Below are 18,051 nucleotides of genomic sequence, written 5' to 3'. Positions count from 1 at the left end.
GGGACGTAAGACGGAGTCAGGCGTGACGTCGTTGGTTAACTCCATGGCAAAACCCATGAGCCGCCAATAGGGATGAGTCTGCTGCAGCGCTGATAATCTGGTTCGCCACCAGCATCCCCTCATTCAGCACTTCCTGGAAGTCCTCGCGCTTCTCGCGAGGTAAGTGCTCCGCAAACTGCTGGAGGGAGTCCCAGAGGGCGCGGTCGTAGCGTCCCAACAGTGCCGTGGCACTCGCAGCCTTCAAAGAGGTCGCTGACGTGCCACATACTTTCCTCCCTGCTGAATCCATCCATCTAGACTCCTTATCCGGGGGAACCGTGGATGACGGGGTGGTGGCATGTTGTTTGCGGGCCGCCGTCACAATCACCGAATCCGGAGGGGGTTCCGCCCTCAGAAAGGCGAGGTCCGAATCGGGAGCCCGGTACTTTTTCAGTAATCGCGATGGAGCCGCCTTCGTCACCGCAGGGGTGAGAAAAAGGGCCATCGCCGCTTCCTCCAGGCCCGACACCAGAGACAGCAGTGGACGAGACAGGTTTTTCTGGTGCAACGTCTTGAAAATGACTGAAGTCTTAGGTGTAGGCACCGTCAAGGATATGCCCAACTTCGCAGCGCCCCTTAAAAGGACATCATGGAACGCCACCAGGTCATCCAACGGAGACACCCTCGTGTCCGGTGACCCCGACAAGGTCGGAGAATAGTCCCTGGTCCCTGAGGACCTCGTGTGAGAGCGAGATCCTTGCCTCCTATGGCAGCGTCTCGACCGCGTGGACGATCTGTGTCGCGATCTCTCCCTCCTCCTAGAGCGAGAGCGAGATCTGCCAGCCCGTGGCCGCTCCACCGGTTTCGTGGTGGGGTCTTCCTTGGCTCCTCTCGGGGTTTAGGTTTCGGTGTCCCCTTAGGAGGTGTAGGCAAAGAAGGTAACAAAGTGGACCTCGGCGGAGGGACCGGAGATACCACCGACCGAGGGGCCGGCCCATGCGGTGGAATCGGTGGCAGTAGTCCGCCTGGCGGAAGTGGAGGGTTTGGCGGGAGGGTCCTCCTTAGGTACAGGCGGAGGTGGCGACCTAGGCCGAGATGGTGTGTACACCACAGAGTACACCGAGCACGGTGACCCCTTAGGCGAAGGGGGCTGAGATCCAGCCCCTTCAGCAGGTGATTGCTTCCTCTTGCGTCCTCCACTAGAAGCAGTCTGACTTCTGGGGCCTGAATCCCTCTTGCGCCGTTTAGGAGAGGCAGAGCGACTCCTAGACGCGGATCTCTTCCTTCTCGACGCTGAGCGTCGCTTTTCCGGCGTCGAACGTCGCCTCCACGACTCCGTCGTCGAACGCCGCCTCGGCGACGTAGATCCCTTCTTCCACGACGTCGAACGCCGCCCCCACGACGTCGACCTCTTCCTCCGTGACGCCGTACGCCGCCTCCGCGACGTCGAACGTTCCGTTCTCGACGACGAGCGTCGATTTCTCCTTCTCTCGACGTCGACCGGTGCTTCGGCGGCGAGCGGCGGTGTCGCCTCGACGGCGAGCGCCGATGCTTGTCACTTCGTCTCCGACGTCGATAGGAAGACTCCGACGTTGACGATGACGACTCCGATGCCGTCGACGGTGGCTTCGACAGAGACCTCTCCAGGCCCTTCGACGTCGAGTCGTCACGCCGTCTTGACCCGGAGCCCCGGGGAGATGGGGAACACACCGCCGTCATCCCTCTTGACGTCGTCGTCGATGCAATCGACGTCGACGGAGACCGGGACTGTTTGCTGGTCTTCCTGCCTCTGGGAGCCCCCCAGAGGCCTCAGCAGAGGCAGAGGGAACCTTCCCAGCCTGCCCAGACCCACCTGCAGCCTGCAGACTTCTCTCCTCAAGGCCTGAGAGCCTAATCTTCAGCCTGTCCCTCAGAGTCCGAGCTGTAAACTGCTGGCAGATGACACAGTCTTCTGGGACATGATCTTCAGGGAGACAGACGATGCAGACGTCGTGTGGATCACTCTTGGCCTTCTTCCTTCCACATGCTGGGCACTTGTCAAAAAGACCAGGCATTTTAGAGCCCTAAAACGCCTGAACCAACCCACAGAAGAGAAGGAAAGCACCAAGAAAGCTAAACTCAAACACTTTTAAACACAAAAGTAACAAAAATCCAATAAACCCTTGAAACAAGGGAGAGCTCAATGCCAGGGTCCTGTTAGCAGGAGCCGGAAAAAAGACCTGAAAGTAGAGGGACCTGCTATGCATTCTGGGATACTGGGAGAAAGTTCTGGAAAGTTCTCTTAAAGGCACAGTATCCTATTTAAGCCACATAATGGCAGCCTATGGGGTTTGTCTGTCCATGCCTTCCTCTCTATCATTCCAGAGTCTTTTACTGGTGGAGGCAAGTTTCTCTATGGTAGAAACTGGGCAGGCTGTGTTGTGTGTGGTGTTGTTTGGTGGAATTTCTAGTTGAAGTACTAGACAGTGTAGCCTGTGGATATAGGCTGCATTATTTGTCTTTAAATTCTCTCTTAAGTGTCTTTGCAGTTTCTGCATGATTTGACAACTTAAGAGATTATTTTTGATTGCCGGGGTCCACGCACATGGGCGGGACTATTCACTAGATTATGACTATACACAGAGATCCCCTACTACAGAAGTGCAAGTTCATGCTCAAATGAACCATAGAAAATAAACAGTGGAGATTCAACCTCACCACCAATGGAGCCTCTTGTCTTGCTCTTGTTAGTCCTTCATCAGTAAAGCTTTATGGGCCCGGAATATACCTCAAGTGGTTGCACCTAGTCCTATCATGCTATGTAAAGTTTAATAAATTCCTTCATTTTCATGGTTACTTTTCTGTCGTATTTCATGCTAGCACCCAGTCTTGACCACTGACATTAAAATAAAATAATGGGTAGAGATACGGACTATGGGCCAGATGTACAAACATTATTTTTCACCAAGGAGGGGGGAGGGTCAACAACCAAACTCCACCACCCGAACCCCCTAATCATCACATGTAAACACATTGAGGGGTGGGGAGGACAGAACCCAATAAAGATGAAGGAAAAGGCTATGACATATGTATAAGTTTTGAAAAACTGCCCTCACTCACACACAAATGTGTGTGACATGCTTCATCATCGGGTCTGCTTACAAAACACCCCCGTGTGGCCACGTAGGGGGCAGAGCATAGGGAGGGGGAAACACAAAACACAAAAAGAACAAGGACAAACACAAATGTGACTGACAGTGATCACAACAATAAGTGTTACCCTTTAAGACTGGGTGAGTGATAGACGGGAAGTGCAGTTAGGTAGTGCTCATTAAAACTGGCTTGTGTTTACACCAGATGTACAAAGCCATTTAGCATTTCTTAAAAGGCCGAATTGCCATTTCAGCTTGTTAGAAAATGCTAAATGGCCTTTTCCTATGTACAAAAGGCCAAACCGAGGTCGCAATTTGCGATTTTACCAGGTGGAAATCGCAAATTGCGCCTGCAATTTAGGAATCGAAAATAGGGATTACCTATTTGCGATTCCCAAAGCACCAGTACAAAGCAATTCCTAACTTCCAATTAGGCATTTAGGAAATGCAATTACCATCGACTGCAAGTCAATTGTAACTATGTGCAAATTTAAATATTAAATATTTATTTTGATGTGACTTGAAGCCCAAGGACATATGTGCACTTACATATGCACTTGGAAATTCGGGATGCCTCGAGGGAATCTTAAGCCCTAAGGCACCCTTGGCTTTGTATTTCATAAACTGTGAATTACTATCAGGAAATCGCAACTTAGGAAATGCAAACCATTTCCTATTTTGCCCATAAGTGGGAATGCAATGACATTTCCTATTTGCGATTCCCTTATAGTGATTCCTAATTTTGTACATCTGGCCAATGTAATTTGGAAAGTCATCCAGTCCTTAAAGATTCCACAGCTTGGCACTAAACTTAATTCATAGCTAACTTACATATAATGCATTGATGGCATGCATGCATTGAAATGCTTATTTATAAAATCTACATCTGAATCAAGGGAGCAGCTCATTTGAATTGGGCAGGGGAACATAAACCAATTTTTGCATAAATTCTACAGAAAAGGCTTGTTATCCTGGTTGTTTTTCACTTCCAGAATACAATTTTCCTACGAAGCCTATGCAGGAACTCTGGCAGACCAGAATACTGAAAATTTACAACTATGGCAAGAACCAAATTGCCTGGCTGCCTTAACCTCCACCAGCACTACTGCTCCATTGCTCTAAGAGCTACATAACAACCTGGAAGATCTGCAATGTTTCAACACACCTGATTCCTGTACACTCCTTCATACACCTCACCGAAGAAGCCTTCTCCCAGGATTCGGCCCAGTGCCACATCTTCTCGACAGATTCCAAAGCGGAGAGCTGATGGAACAATGAAGGGCACCTTCAAATCAACTTGCACATCACTTTTGAATGAGCAGTATTTCTTTAGGCATAATCTTTTATACAGGAATGAGAAGTGGGATTAAACAAATTGTGGGGCCTATTCACAAAGACATTCAGGATTATGTAAAGTAGTATTCCTAAATACTATTACGTACTCTTACATGCTTTTGTGATTTGCCCCTAAAACAAGTAAAATGGTAATGCAATTTAAAAAAAAACGTTAAAAAAATTTGTATCATTGAATATGTTCATATCAATTTTTATAAGTATAATTACATTTTTCATGCTATCATAATTTGTTTGAGTTTCTTTCTCCTTATACTGTGTTTTCTTTCTTTAACATCTCTCCTTGCCAGATAATTTGTTTTTAATTTGCCTGGGTTTTTACCTTTGCATATTATTGCTTTACCCTGACCCAGGATATGTATCCCATTCAGGGGGTCCTTGTTCATTCACCATAAAATACAATGGAAATATTCAGGGAGTACTCATATATAGTTAGCACAAAGAGAAATTACTGTGCCCTCTTTACACGTTCAAGAACAGGGAGTTAGATGTTTTGGGACTGATTCACAAAGGGGTGTAATAGTGCGTAAAAGAGTACTCATGTACTACTACTACTTGAACTCCTAAATGCTTCTGTGTGAATATATAGTATATGATAATGTCTAATGTGCATCAGTGTGGTAAACCTGTAAAACATGCAAACATTGAAAATACTTGTTCACTTTTGAATGTCCCCATCTGACAGGAATGGACACCCAGAGCAGAGACTCCATTACACGCACAGGGAGAGTTCCAGTGACACCTAGATGCTTAGACAGGGCCCTCCAGTGATATGATTCCGGCATTTGCACGGTTGCACATTTGTTGTTCATGCCTACCTGGGACTCCTGTCTACTACCCCCACCCCCCCAGTCCCTAGGTTGGTTCTGTCTACCCCCTGTATTCCTAGAATGCCCGGCACAGTTGTTTGTATCGTATTTCTGTTATATAATATCGTAAAACAGATAAAGGTTGCAAAAAATAATAAATGAATGTCTACTATATGTGAATGATATAAAGTCAACCTTACCTGCAAATTCACTGTTCATTTAACAATTTACTTTGTTACTGTATCATGTTACGTACTGCACATTATGCCGACTGCCATTAAGGGCAGCATTTAAGGACCTGCACTCCTGTCTGTCTAAGGCAAGTTTCTGTATTGTGTCCCAGCTGTGGTTCAAGGTCTTCATTTCTGTTTCCACAGTACCCCTCCAGATGTTCTTTGGCCTGCCTATCTTCAGTTTGCCTTTTGGGGTCAGGTGGAGGGTTGTTCTTGTGCTGGAGTCTTGTTCCTTTCTGATGGTGGGTCCAATCCATCTCTTTCTTCTCATAACTATGGTGCCAATACTCTCTTGGTTACACCTGGTGAGCTGTTGCTGGTTGGAGATGTTTGTGGCCAGAAAATACACAAGATTCGCCTTGGTTAACTGGTGGGTAAGGTTGACAGTTTGGTGATGTCGCTTATCGGCATCTGCCAGCATTCTGATCCATACATAGGTGTGGACAGAACGCAGCTCTTGGTATAGCCTCAGATTGGTGTTGGTTCTATACTAAGGTGATCTCCACACATTGTTCAGCATCCGGAAGGCATTCCAGGCCTTGTTCAGTCTGCTCTTGCTATCACTGCCTGCCCCTCCATCATGTCTGATGGTACGGCCTAGGTAAGTGAAATCTTCAATCATGGCTTCGTCCTCTGCAGCTTTTTAATTAGTGAAGTGTTTGGGGTATTAAGGGTCATGGCTTCTAATTTCTTCGTGTTGATCTTCAGGCCCACTTGCTGTGAATAGATGTCGAGACATCTTTTTCTGCATATGCTGCTGTGTGCGCGAGAGCATTTCTAGGTCATCCGCAGAGACAATGTCCTCCAGTTTAGAGAATAAGATCTATCTGATGCCTCTGAATTTGTGTTCAGGAGCGCAGTGTCAGTGACTTGGCTGAAGAGCAACACTGACACCACGCATCCCTGTCTCACACAGGTCTTGACTTCGAAGCTATACTCACTATCTCCTACCCTGCAGGTTAAATTATCATAGAAGCTTTTGATGAGGAGAACTATCTGCTGTAGCATGCCATAGGCCACCCGTCTAAGCCTGTGGCTGTCATGGTGGATATTGTCAAACGCTTTCTCAAAATCAATGACGTGGATGTATTGTTTTCTTTGCCACTCAATGTAAACAGTGATTGGTGATTCTCAGCAGATGTTTCAGGGTCTGCCTGAAACATTTCTGCATTCAGGTGGTCTTGGCTGGGAACATTTCCATTCTTGTGAGAGCGGATGGCACTGACAATGTATTTTGTCTGTGATGGGCAATGTTCACACATGTTCTGTCTCTGCTTCTTGGATGTCTGCTTTGCTTGTTGGTGCTTGTTTGTTTAAGAAGTCTTTAAAGTGCCCACCCCAACATGCTTCCTGCTCTTTTTCGGTTGTGAGTAGTCTCCCTTGCTTGTCCATGAAAAGGGGTTTGTATGTTGCACAAGATTTACCACTCCTCCATTCTCCTCTGCTGGCTGCCTCCTTTGCTTGGCTGGTAAGGTTATTCATGTACACCTGCTGGTCTCCTCTTGTCTTTCTTTTGACTGCTATATTTGGTTCTAGGTACTGTTGCTTGTACTTCGCCTGCAGCCTCTCAGATTTAGCCTCCATAAGTTTGTTTTTTGCTGGCCTCCTGTCTTTAATAGCTTACCATGTGTCTGGTCTTCCACATTTTGTCCTCTTCCTTGGCTTGGTCCCCAGACATATTTCGCTGCTCTTCACATATATTGAAGAGACCCGTTTCCATGTATTGTTGACTGAGCCTGCAGCTGGCTCAGACTGATCTTCCACGCCTTCCAGGAGATGGAACCTGTTTTCGATTTGTTAGACAAATGCCTTCTCCATTTTGCAATTCTGTAATTTTGTCAAATCAAAGTGTTGTTGTACTGATGGTTTGCATCTGTTTTTCGGATCATCTGACTATCATGTGCATCTCAGTAAACATTTGAAATAGCTGATGAACTATATGCACATTCTTTGTTGTGTATGCTCTCTACTGCTCATAAAGTATACTCTTCTCAATGTCAAAGTATCTATGGTGGTCCCTTCCTTGAAGAAAAATATTATGACTTCTGTCACTGGTCTCCCTCACTTTGAGCATGTTATTAGTTTAAAGCCTCATTCATTTGAAGGACGTTGCAAAACTAGCTGTTTTTAAAAAGTAGTCAGTATTTGCTGGATATTCCTTTTAACAAAAATATAAGGACCGATTCACAAAGATGTTGGCACACATACATTTAGCTGACATGTGCAAATACCCCTTTTTTTATAAGTGTAAAAAACACAAAAGATATTTTTACACTTATAAAAATATATTATCTTTCTTTGTATGAGCAAGGATACAAGCAGGGGTGTAAATGGGCATTACAACTCACTGCCCTTACAACTGCGCTCCGAAGCCAGTCTCTTCAGGTTTCGTAAACTTTTAAAAACTTTTTTGTTCTCTGTTTAATCCTTGCATTCTTGTAGCTGTGTTATTTTCTGATAAGCGCGGGGATGCCTATTGGTAACCAGGCGCTATACAAAACTCGGAATAATAATAATAATAATGTGATCATGACCTAAGATTTTGTGCATACATACATATGTACTGGTTTGTGAACACAACTCTTTCCCATCTAGTTCCTCCCTGGAATTTGTCTGAGATTTAGAACCACGGACACAAGTAAATCCCTTTCTCTGGTGGGAAGATGTGAACAGTATTCCCCAAAATTCATTTGAGTTAAAGATAACGGTTATCCGCTGGGAAAACAATTTTTGGATCCAATATATCCCTGGTGGTGAACTAACCCAAAACAAAAGTAAAGTAACAAATTACTGCCAGTATTCTCATGATACTTAGGTACCTTTGCTTATATGAAAATCAAATGTGCTAGGATATCAGGAATACTCCTGAAGAAACTGCTCAGGGAGTGACAATGTTCACCCACAAAATAATTATTTTTTGAATTTTATTGTGGGCTGAAATTTCATAAAGGAAGATGAAATATTAAAGCAAGTCCCAAAAATGGTATATTATTTCACCACATTATTTGCAATTTGACTACCTGCTCCGTTTTATGTGACTCTCAACCACTCTGTAAATATGTTATTTTTCAAGGTCTTGCTACATTATATCTCATCATAAAATCTAGGGAAACGACCACAACAAAGCGGTCAAAACACTTCAGTACATTTAGATTGCTGTTTTTACAACGCAAGTCGTTACCACGACTTGCACTGGATGGCGCTCTAGACTAAGGAATGGTGTAATTTACTATTCCAACACCTTCCCTACTGTACGTAGGCTGGAGTTGGAATAGTAAATCATACTATTCCTAAGTCCAGCGCCCTACAGCGCAAGTCGTTGTAACGACTTGCTTTGTAAAAACAGTGATGTAATGAACCGTGATCTAAATGATCGCGTTGTTACATCATACATCCTAGAATCTATCCTTCATGTAGGAATTACCATGTTCTACTGACCTAGAAGGTCCTATTGTAAAACACAGATTTCACAAACTAGAATATTGACTGAATAAAATGTCCTATGTCCTTGACCGACAAGGACATAGCACCGACCCAGCTGTTGATGAGGCCTCAACTACTGGCATACACTTTGTAAAATGGCATTGCCTATCACTCTCATTGCAGCTCTTGACACTGTCCTGCCTAGAAGTCAGTACACTAGCCTTACACTGAGACACATACAATAATAATTACTATGAGATAGTGAACTAACTGTATAAGTACACACTGCTCTGCCCGCTTATATCTCTACGGCCTATAATGACACACCGCCTGCTCCAGTGGGCTCTCAGAGACAGAATGTTGAGTTAAAACAAAATGGATTGCTGTAATTGGCAGAACCCCATGCACAATCCCACCATGTAGGCCAGCAACGATTTCTCCCAAGTCGCCCACCATCATCTTCTCAACTTCTTTCTTCATGCCTTGATGTCAGGAGTAATGAATGAAAAAGCTAGACACCCATAGGTCTGGAATTCTACTTTAAAATCAGCACTGTCTTCAAATACGTATACATGTTTCTTGTTAAGCTTAAAATCTTTCTCCCATAAATAATCTGTGACTTTTACTATATGAGGGTAGACCGTAAACCAAAAACAAGTTTAATTAAGCGAATGCAATGTTTGTCGGCTTGCTTGAATGGGGCTGTCCTATGCTGCTTTATGGGTAGGTGATTAAAGTCAGGCTTTTAGGATATCCACAAGAAACAAATGTACAAACAATTAATATACACTAGGGTAATTCATAAAGTGTAAGGTTACCCGAACATTCTGACATGAATCTTCTCCCATAACACAAAGTAGGATGACTCTTAAGTAGACCGACTCCAAAAGGTAAATAATTAATCAAGAAGGGTGATAGGTGGCTTTGAAAAGAGATTCAGCCACTCCTCAAATCCTCTCATAAGGCATTTACATTTAAGATCTAAGTTCAAATCTATCACCTATACATAAAAATGCCACTAAGGCAATGCTCCACCATACTGGTATGGTACTTTACTTTTCCTAAGAATGTTTTGTGCTCCATGGAACATTCCTCAACCAGCCAACTTTACATCATTACAGGTGATGAGACGCATGCCTAACATATATATAACTTACTTGAAGATTTTGGAGCTGAAGTCTCATCTGGAATTTCAGCATATATGTCAGATTCTGAAATAGAAAAACAAAATGCTTTAATATGTTGCTAAAACAATCACGTTTGATTATTAACTCAAGTTACAGCGCTTCTCGCATCAGAGGTGTTTTTTAAATCAGCATTTACACATGGGCCCATCCACAGTTAAAGATGTTGAACCTCCAAAGGGCAGGCTCTCAAAGATGACAAAATCTATGGATGCTAGGCATCTGCCTACAGTTTTGTAGCGCTAATAATCTTGCAGATTCCTAAAAAACCTCAGGATTATGTTTACAGGAAAATCAAAGATTTTAGGTGCAATTTTCTCAAAACGTATTCTTGAAAACAAACTGTAGGAGGGCATTCCCCAAGTTCAGGGGTAGTATTTGGTTTTCACCAGAAAGGCTGGAGCTGGGAAGGAAAAACATGGTATGGAAAATGTTTTTAGAGGGCAATAAAGGACTTCTGAAATTAAACTGAAAATGTGCCACATATAAAGCATGGCTAGGAAAAGAAGCAGATGTGTGTTTGTTTAGTAAATCTCTTAAGCTTCTTCTGTCCCTCCTGGCACTGCTGTGATAGGACTGTTTTACAGGATATTTTCTGAGTCCTCCAAACAGGTATGACTCCTGTTCAGACACAGGTGTAAATATTGGTATTTCAAAGTTACAGCAGCTCGCATAAATGAACTTTATTTGCCTACAACGATGAATAACTTTATATTTAATATTTAATAAAGTGGTAAAGTGGTTTGACAATGTGTTGATATATTTGCTCACCTTATGCTGACTGTGTGATTTCCATTGCTTTCCGCTGTAATTTTTTTTAATAACAACTTTACAAAATACTTCGGGCACAAAAGTCCAAGCTTAACAATAAAACGAAGGAATACTGGGATAAACACCCCCCCCACCCCCTCCAGCTAGACGAACAAGAGTGGAAGAACGTTTGGTCCTCTGCCACCCGAAATAAGATCGCCCCAGTTTTAGCTCAAACTAAACTCTGGTTGCTCCATAAAACATTCTGGACCACAGACCGGCTATACACACTAGGCATCAGAGACAGCCCAGTCTGCTGAAACTGCAACACAGAGAACGGGGACCTAGAACATCTCATCTTCCAATGCCCAATATTCAGGGGTTTCTGGGGCAGGGTCATTGAGTTTATAGATAATGCATTTAACTGCAAGATTGTAATAGACTATGCCTTGCTCACCTCTGCTTTTATTTGCACCGACCTCCAATCGGAGGGAAAGAGGGAACTAATGGACCTACTCCTGACAGCGGCAGTCAAACTGGTCCTAACAAACTGGCAGGAATCCACCAAGACTACGTACAAAGGCTGGCTCAACTGGGTCATCCACCTCAGAGGAGCGGACAATCTGGCGTTACAATATTCGCCCTGGAAAACATCATCCAGGGGCCTATGGGAAGCTCTGGACAATGCCTTAGTACCGTATGAGCTGCCATAAAAAACGGCCAGAACGCGCTTTGCTGGGCAATCCAGGGCCTAAAGGGCAAGAGCCATACTTGGACGAGTCTTTCCCTCTACCAAGTCAGAATGGCATATCTAGATGTCTGTTCTATCCTTCTCCTACACTTATTCCTACCTTCTTCTTTCCTTTATTAGATCTACTTCACAAATTATAGCCAAAAAAGAGGGACCGGTACAAAATATACTGTTGGCCTCTTTATTTGTACTCTGACATATCAGATGTGGGAAACCCATATAACAAGTGTTGTATTATGTATATAAAATTCAACAAAAAAAACAAGCCCTTTTTTGAGGGTGGGTCAGTTTCTCTATTGATTTGCTGCACGCTTTGGACTATTTTTCAGACTTTTCTCATGCTGTTTCCATTGTAAATGCTGAGGGCCTTTACTGCAATATATTTCTAAACTCCATGACTCATTTATTGAGACCTACCATATTTTTGCCTTCTGTATTGCATTTTAATAAACCTTCATGGTTTTCTGATTTACCGATCTAGATCCCATTTAGAGTCAATCTTTAACTATCACTGTTATTGGAAATGAGGCTTTGACTTTATTTTAAAAAATCATGAGTCAACCTTGAGTTGCTTTTCCCTGTCTTTACAAAACTACACTGAAGCCAGTTTGACTGGTCAATGTTCCTGACAACGTGTGTCCCTTCTCCAGTGTTTTGAGTGATTCTTTAGTAAACTTTAGCAACTGCATGAGCAATGAGAGTGATGGAGAACTCTGCAATGGAAGAAGCCACCATGAAATGACTGCCACTGGCATGCAGTGTAGATGAATGGCCAAATGCCTTTGGACCCATCTGCCTTTATGTCTGTGTACCACATGCCTCAACAAAAACTTACCCATGCTGTCTCCTCCCATGATCCTTGATCTTCTCTCTTCTGAGTCTCTGTGGAATATAATGAATATCCAACGTCAATCACTAAGCCTAGCACCTGCACCAGAACTATTTCCATCTTTTATTGAGTTAGTGCCAATGACCCACACGCTGACCATGTGGCAGACACAGCTATGGAAGCAATAGATGATTAACACAAAACAGCAAGGGTATTCAAAGCTGAGACATGGGCGGACTCGAATATTTGCATAATTTTTAAACATATGGTTAAACTTGTAAGCTTAAAATAAAGTGTGCTTTGTGGTACTGAGAAACTATACATGCTATTACCCAGGGAACCAAGTCAACTAATGCTGCTCAGCAGCTGCTGTCAATCCCATGCTTGAAGCCCACAACATCCTTCGATGCATGGCTCCCCCATCCTCCCTTACTTTGAGCATCTCATTCCTCCCCCCAGAAAGCGTTCCTTTGGATATCTCCACCACTATGTGCTCTACCTAGCGAGGAGGCACACCACACACAAATCACACAACACCTTCTACATGACTTTGGTTTTTCAGCCGTAAGATGTCCCACCACTGAACATTCTGCAGCTATATATCACCACTGCAGATGAGATTGGTCAACTAACTTCACCACGGATGTAGGTTTTCACAGGTGCGTCTTCACCTGGATGCTGGAGATATGGTGGCCCTTATTTTGCTGGACTTAAGCGCAGCATTCAGCACCGTGACTCACACCGTGTTAGTGAAAACATTAAGATCATTAGGAATCTGCGGTTCAGCTCTAAATTGGCTCGTTCATATCTTGCCAACCGTTCTTTCCACGTCTTTTTGCCAACAGCCAGCTCCGACACCCATCCTTCACCTTATGGGTTTCTCAGGGCTCCATCCTTAGCCCTTTACTATTCAATCTATATGTTAGACCTTTAGCTGATGTTGCTGAAGAAGCCGGGTTGTCCCTGTTCTCTTACGTGGACGACTCCCAGATTATCTTCTCTCTTTCTATGGAAAATGCAGCTGAGTTTTCCCCCCTCCAGCTGGGCTTGGGAAAATTTGCATCATGGATGCAGGTTAATTACCTTAAGCTTAAAAGAGAGAAGACCGAGATCTTGATATTGGGTAAAAACAAAGATCTCTGGCGTCCACAACATTGGCCTAGTGAGATGAGTGCACCTACTCAACCCTCCCGTCAAGTCCATAATTAGGGTGTCATCATTAATGACTCGCTAACTATGCAACATCAAGCTGTCAAGGTGGCCGCCACATGTTTTACCATCTGAAGTGGCTAAAAAAGATCATTTGGATGCTGGCAGAGCCCACCCAGAGAACAGTAGTCCAGGCGCTAATCACCTCAAGACTGGACTACGGTAATGTTCTTTACCTAGTGTCCAACAAGGAGGTGACTCGCAGACTGCAATTGGTTCAGAACTCTGCTGCAAGATTACTTTGCGGGTTCCTAGAGTCACCTCTGTCTCCGGCCACCTGTGAGACCTGCACTGGGTCAGGGTTGAGAACCGAATTATGTTCAAAGCCCTGAACTACATTTTCAAACTCAAAATAGGTGTAGTCCCTCAGTATCTGGTCTGTCCCTATGTGCCTTCTAGAAGCCTTCGCTCATCTACTCAAAGGAAATTCTCTGTGCCGAGAGTCAGACTATCTCGGATGGGTGGCAGATCGTTTGCATACCTTGGTCCCTCACTCCGGAATTCCCTTCCCACATGTATTCAGAACGAAACGGTGTATGTCCAATTTCGCAAATCATTAAAAACTTGGCTTTTTAACCAGTAATCATTTAAGCTGTTGTACTTTGCTTGGTCTGCCCGGCACCAGGAAACCCTTTTTGGGTAGCTGTGGCGCCTTATAAATGTAACTAATAATAATAACAGTCATTATTGAAGCTTTCTTTATGGACATCTACAAAAATGACACCTACAAAAATTCCGAATTCCCTGCAGTGAATCCATCACTTCTTCTGTTTTGAATCCACAAACCTTTTGTCTCACTTCCTCCATTTTTGCTTCACTTACTGTTGTTGGCCCTAGGACTCTGTGCACTTTACAACTGCTAACCAGTGCTAAAGTGCTTGTTCTCTCTCCAAACCATGGTTAAATTGGCTTATACCCAATATTGGCTTATACCAAATTGGCAGAGTGGTATGCAATTTACCCAGAGCCTGTAAATTAAATGATACTAATAGGCCTGCAGCACTTATTGTGGTACTTGCTTAAGTAGCACCTTAAAACATACCCTAAGTCTGCCATTGCTAACTGAATGTACTTTTAAATTGTCAAGTCGACTTGGCATTAAAACTCCCTTGCTAACCTTAAATTCCCATTTTATTGCACATAAATCACCCCTAATGTAGGCCCTAAGAAGCCGATAGAGAAGAGTGCTGTGTAAGCAAAAGGATGAACATGTACTTTTAAGTTTTACATGTCCTGGTAGTGAAAAACTCCTAAATTCATTTTTCACTACTGTAAGACCCACCCCTCTCAAAGGAGGGCATTGGGGATTCCTTAATACATTTAATAAGCTGTCATTTCCAATTGGGGCAGGTAACTATCGTATGTTTTGAACCTATGAAATGGAAATGATAAACCGTCTTTAATGGTACAGTTAGATTTTTCATTACAATTTTGAAAATGCACCTTTTAGAAAGTTGATATTTTTCTGTCATTAGCCCTTTTGTGCATACAGCCTACATGGCTAGGTGTAACTGACAGTTAGGCTTTGTGAATTCCGCCCATTCACACAATAGAGAGAAACTAGTTGAGCCTAAATGGGCCATCGGATGGGGGAGGGGGGTGAGCACAGTACCACTTGAAACTAAATAGCCTGTGCTCTGCCTTTACACAAAGGTACCTAATGAATCCAAATTGTCACTGTAGCCAGCTTGAAGCCAGGGCAGGTGATGCAGGAAATTCCATGCACTTCAAAGCCACTGTCTAGAAGTTTTTCCCATCTTCTGGAAGGAGAGCACTGGGGTATAAAAATAGGACCTCAGACAGCAACTCTTCAGGACACTTCTGGACCTGTGTATAATCTGACAGGAAGAAGTACTGCTGTTCTGCTGTGCTGCTTGAAGGACTGCCACTCTGCTGCACTGGTGGATTGCTGCCCTGTTGCCCTGCAGCCTTCTACCTGGGTTCAAGCACTGGATCTTCATCAGTTCCAGGACCTCCAGAGTAACTCACAAGGGCTAGTTTACTGGACTCCTTTTCAGAGCCATAGGGATACAAAATGCTTCACCTTTCTTGAACCTGCACCTGGACCCAGCATTAGTGTGTGTTTTGACTCCAGTCCTGGACCCTTGGAAGTGGTGCTAAAGGCGCCCAGGTAGCCAAAATCCAAAAGTGGGGACATAGACCATCTTTGGGTCAAAATTGCTTTGAGAACCAGGAGGAGATTGGAATCAATGTGCTTGCCTAGCCACCGAGGTACATCGCTAGTTGGATTAACTTTGCGGCTTCTCTTGCTACATTCTTCTCCGCAGCAGCATATCTTTTTCTGTGGTCCTTCTCTAAAAGGGGTATCCGACCTCGTGGAACTGTTTTCGGCTACAGCCCTCTGCCTCATCCCGCTGGAGATTTTTCGATTTCCATTCCAGAGGCTAAGTCTGTACGTAGAAATCTTTGCTGTGCCTTCGATCCAAGGCTTTCTGACAACAACCTACCTTCTTGGGCACCTCCTGTCGCCTTTCCTATTGAACTCTACCTTCTGACACTTTTTGCTAGAATTTCTTTCAAGTCCAAATGTAAGCACTGACCGGGCCTAATACACTTTCTGTATTCCAACTGTGGACCATCGCGGTCAGTCATATTTGTTGACTTTGGTCCAGTCCCGGGTGACTAGATGTCCACAGTTGGCAATTTGATCTTTTAGGCACTAATTTTCACTAAAACTTTAAAAATTCATAACTGAAGTTCTACTGATTGGATTTTTTCCGTTTTGGTGTCAAATAATTTATTAAAATATAAAAAAAATTAAAATTGGTTTGGGATTTTTATTGTGTTGTGTTCTCACTTTATTACTGTGTCTGTGCTGCATAAATACTTTACACATTACCTCTAAATTAAGCCTGACTGCTTTTTGTGCCAAGGTGCCCAGGGTTAAGCACAGATTAATTTAGTGACTTTTTGTGGTTCACCCTGCAAAGGATTGTGGCTGTTGCTTTACCAGGGCTCAAGCCACAGTCAACCAACAACCCAGGCCCTCCCCTTTAGTATAAAACATTTATTGCACAAAATGAAGTGGAATAAAAAAACTAATTTCTGTGGGAACCATGATCTATGGAAAATATTTCACACTTCCTATGAAGTAGAGGTTCATCATTATAATGGCATCCCCAAGACACTCTGCAAAGCTTCACCATTGGAAGGGCCACTAGGAATATGTGGCAATGTTATCTAAATTATGCAGCACAAGTATCTAAATTATGGAGCAATAAGCCACTAAAGGAGGCACATTGTCTGGCAGGATTATGTTTTTTCTAGTTCAGCTAGAAATAATGTTTTGAAATATGTCGTCCTAATTATCTAGCAAGGGCTGCAGCCACAGAAGGTATAAATCCTGTGGCCTTTACCACTCTCTATTGTTGTATCAACTATTTATTCATGAAAGGTAAACCTAAAACCTTTTAATTCCAGTCATTGCCCATTGTTTGCTGCACTTTAAAAAAGGGGAGAGAATGTGGTGCTACAGTCAGAGCTGCTAACTTTGGAACTGGTTAACCACTTTCAAGCCTCCGTGTCGGCTCAACATTTTGTGATTCTGGGCAAATCACCTAATCTCTCTGGGGGTAAAATATAATAATGTGTCCTTGGGTAATGTAACTCGTGCTCATGTACATCGCTCAAACACCTTAGAGTTGAGTTTGCACTATATGAAACTTTTGAAAAAACTGAATTTTTAAACTAACTACCCCAAATAAAGAATTAAGATTAAAAAAACATTAGAGCTAACATGTATAATATGGTCCAGCTGGGTCGTCTTGGGGATCTTGTGACATGTACAAACAATTTGGCCTTCAACCTCGTAGTTTATGTCACCAGAATACTACGGTGGTAATAATACAACATAATAGAATTACCCATCTCGTTTCAATATATCTAATTGAGTAGATCTATATATAATATGGTTGCCTGAAGACCATGACAGGCAATGGTGCTTGTCCTGCTGGTCACTGTGAAACCTTCAAAACCCCCAATCCTTAAGCCCTGAACAACACCTCACTCTTGAAATGGGTCTCAATGGCATCTTCTTGTTGAAGTCTGAGTCATACAGGAAGAACAGATCCCAGCTAGTGCAGAGATGCTCTTAAAAGTCTGAGCCCATCCTCATAAAATGAAGTGTCGGACCATGCTCCATCCTTTTGCCAGTGATCTTCAGCAGGCATGGAGAATAGAAAAATGTAATCGGCATCTGGCAGCATTTTAAGCTTTATCCTTCTAAGTCCTATCTCAAGCTGAATATAACCAAGATAAATGATGTTGTCATCACTAATGCCAGCAAGCAAGGTCAGGTCCATGAAAGACTAGATGAAATGAACTGGGACTGCATTGAGCTTCGATTTGCTAACAGTGCAAATGCCTCAGTTCCTACATGT

At 43.4% G+C, this 18,051-nt stretch overlaps 1 protein-coding gene across 1 annotated transcript in view; it reads right to left on the bottom strand.

Annotated features, from left to right (window-relative positions):
- Window positions 1-4,266: 4,266 nt before the first annotated feature.
- The window catches only part of LOC147709465 (protein-tyrosine kinase 2-beta-like), a 368,771-nt gene continuing 354,986 nt past the window's right edge, over window positions 4,267-18,051 (bottom strand). The window contains exons 17-19 of the mRNA XM_086925999.1: window positions 12,449-12,495; window positions 10,086-10,139; window positions 4,267-4,373 (exon numbers count right to left, since the gene is read on the bottom strand). Coding sequence (XP_086782125.1) covers window positions 4,267-4,373; window positions 10,086-10,139; window positions 12,449-12,495 — 208 coding nt within the window. The remainder of the gene's footprint in view (window positions 4,374-10,085; window positions 10,140-12,448; window positions 12,496-18,051) is intronic.

The sequence above is a fragment of the Lissotriton vulgaris genome, chromosome 6 (assembly GCF_964263255.1).
Source record: "Lissotriton vulgaris chromosome 6, aLisVul1.2, whole genome shotgun sequence".
In the NCBI taxonomy this organism is placed as follows: domain Eukaryota; kingdom Metazoa; phylum Chordata; class Amphibia; order Caudata; family Salamandridae; genus Lissotriton; species Lissotriton vulgaris.
The sequence above is the reverse complement of the archived record's forward strand: the minus strand, read 5'-3'. Positions and strand labels throughout refer to the sequence as shown.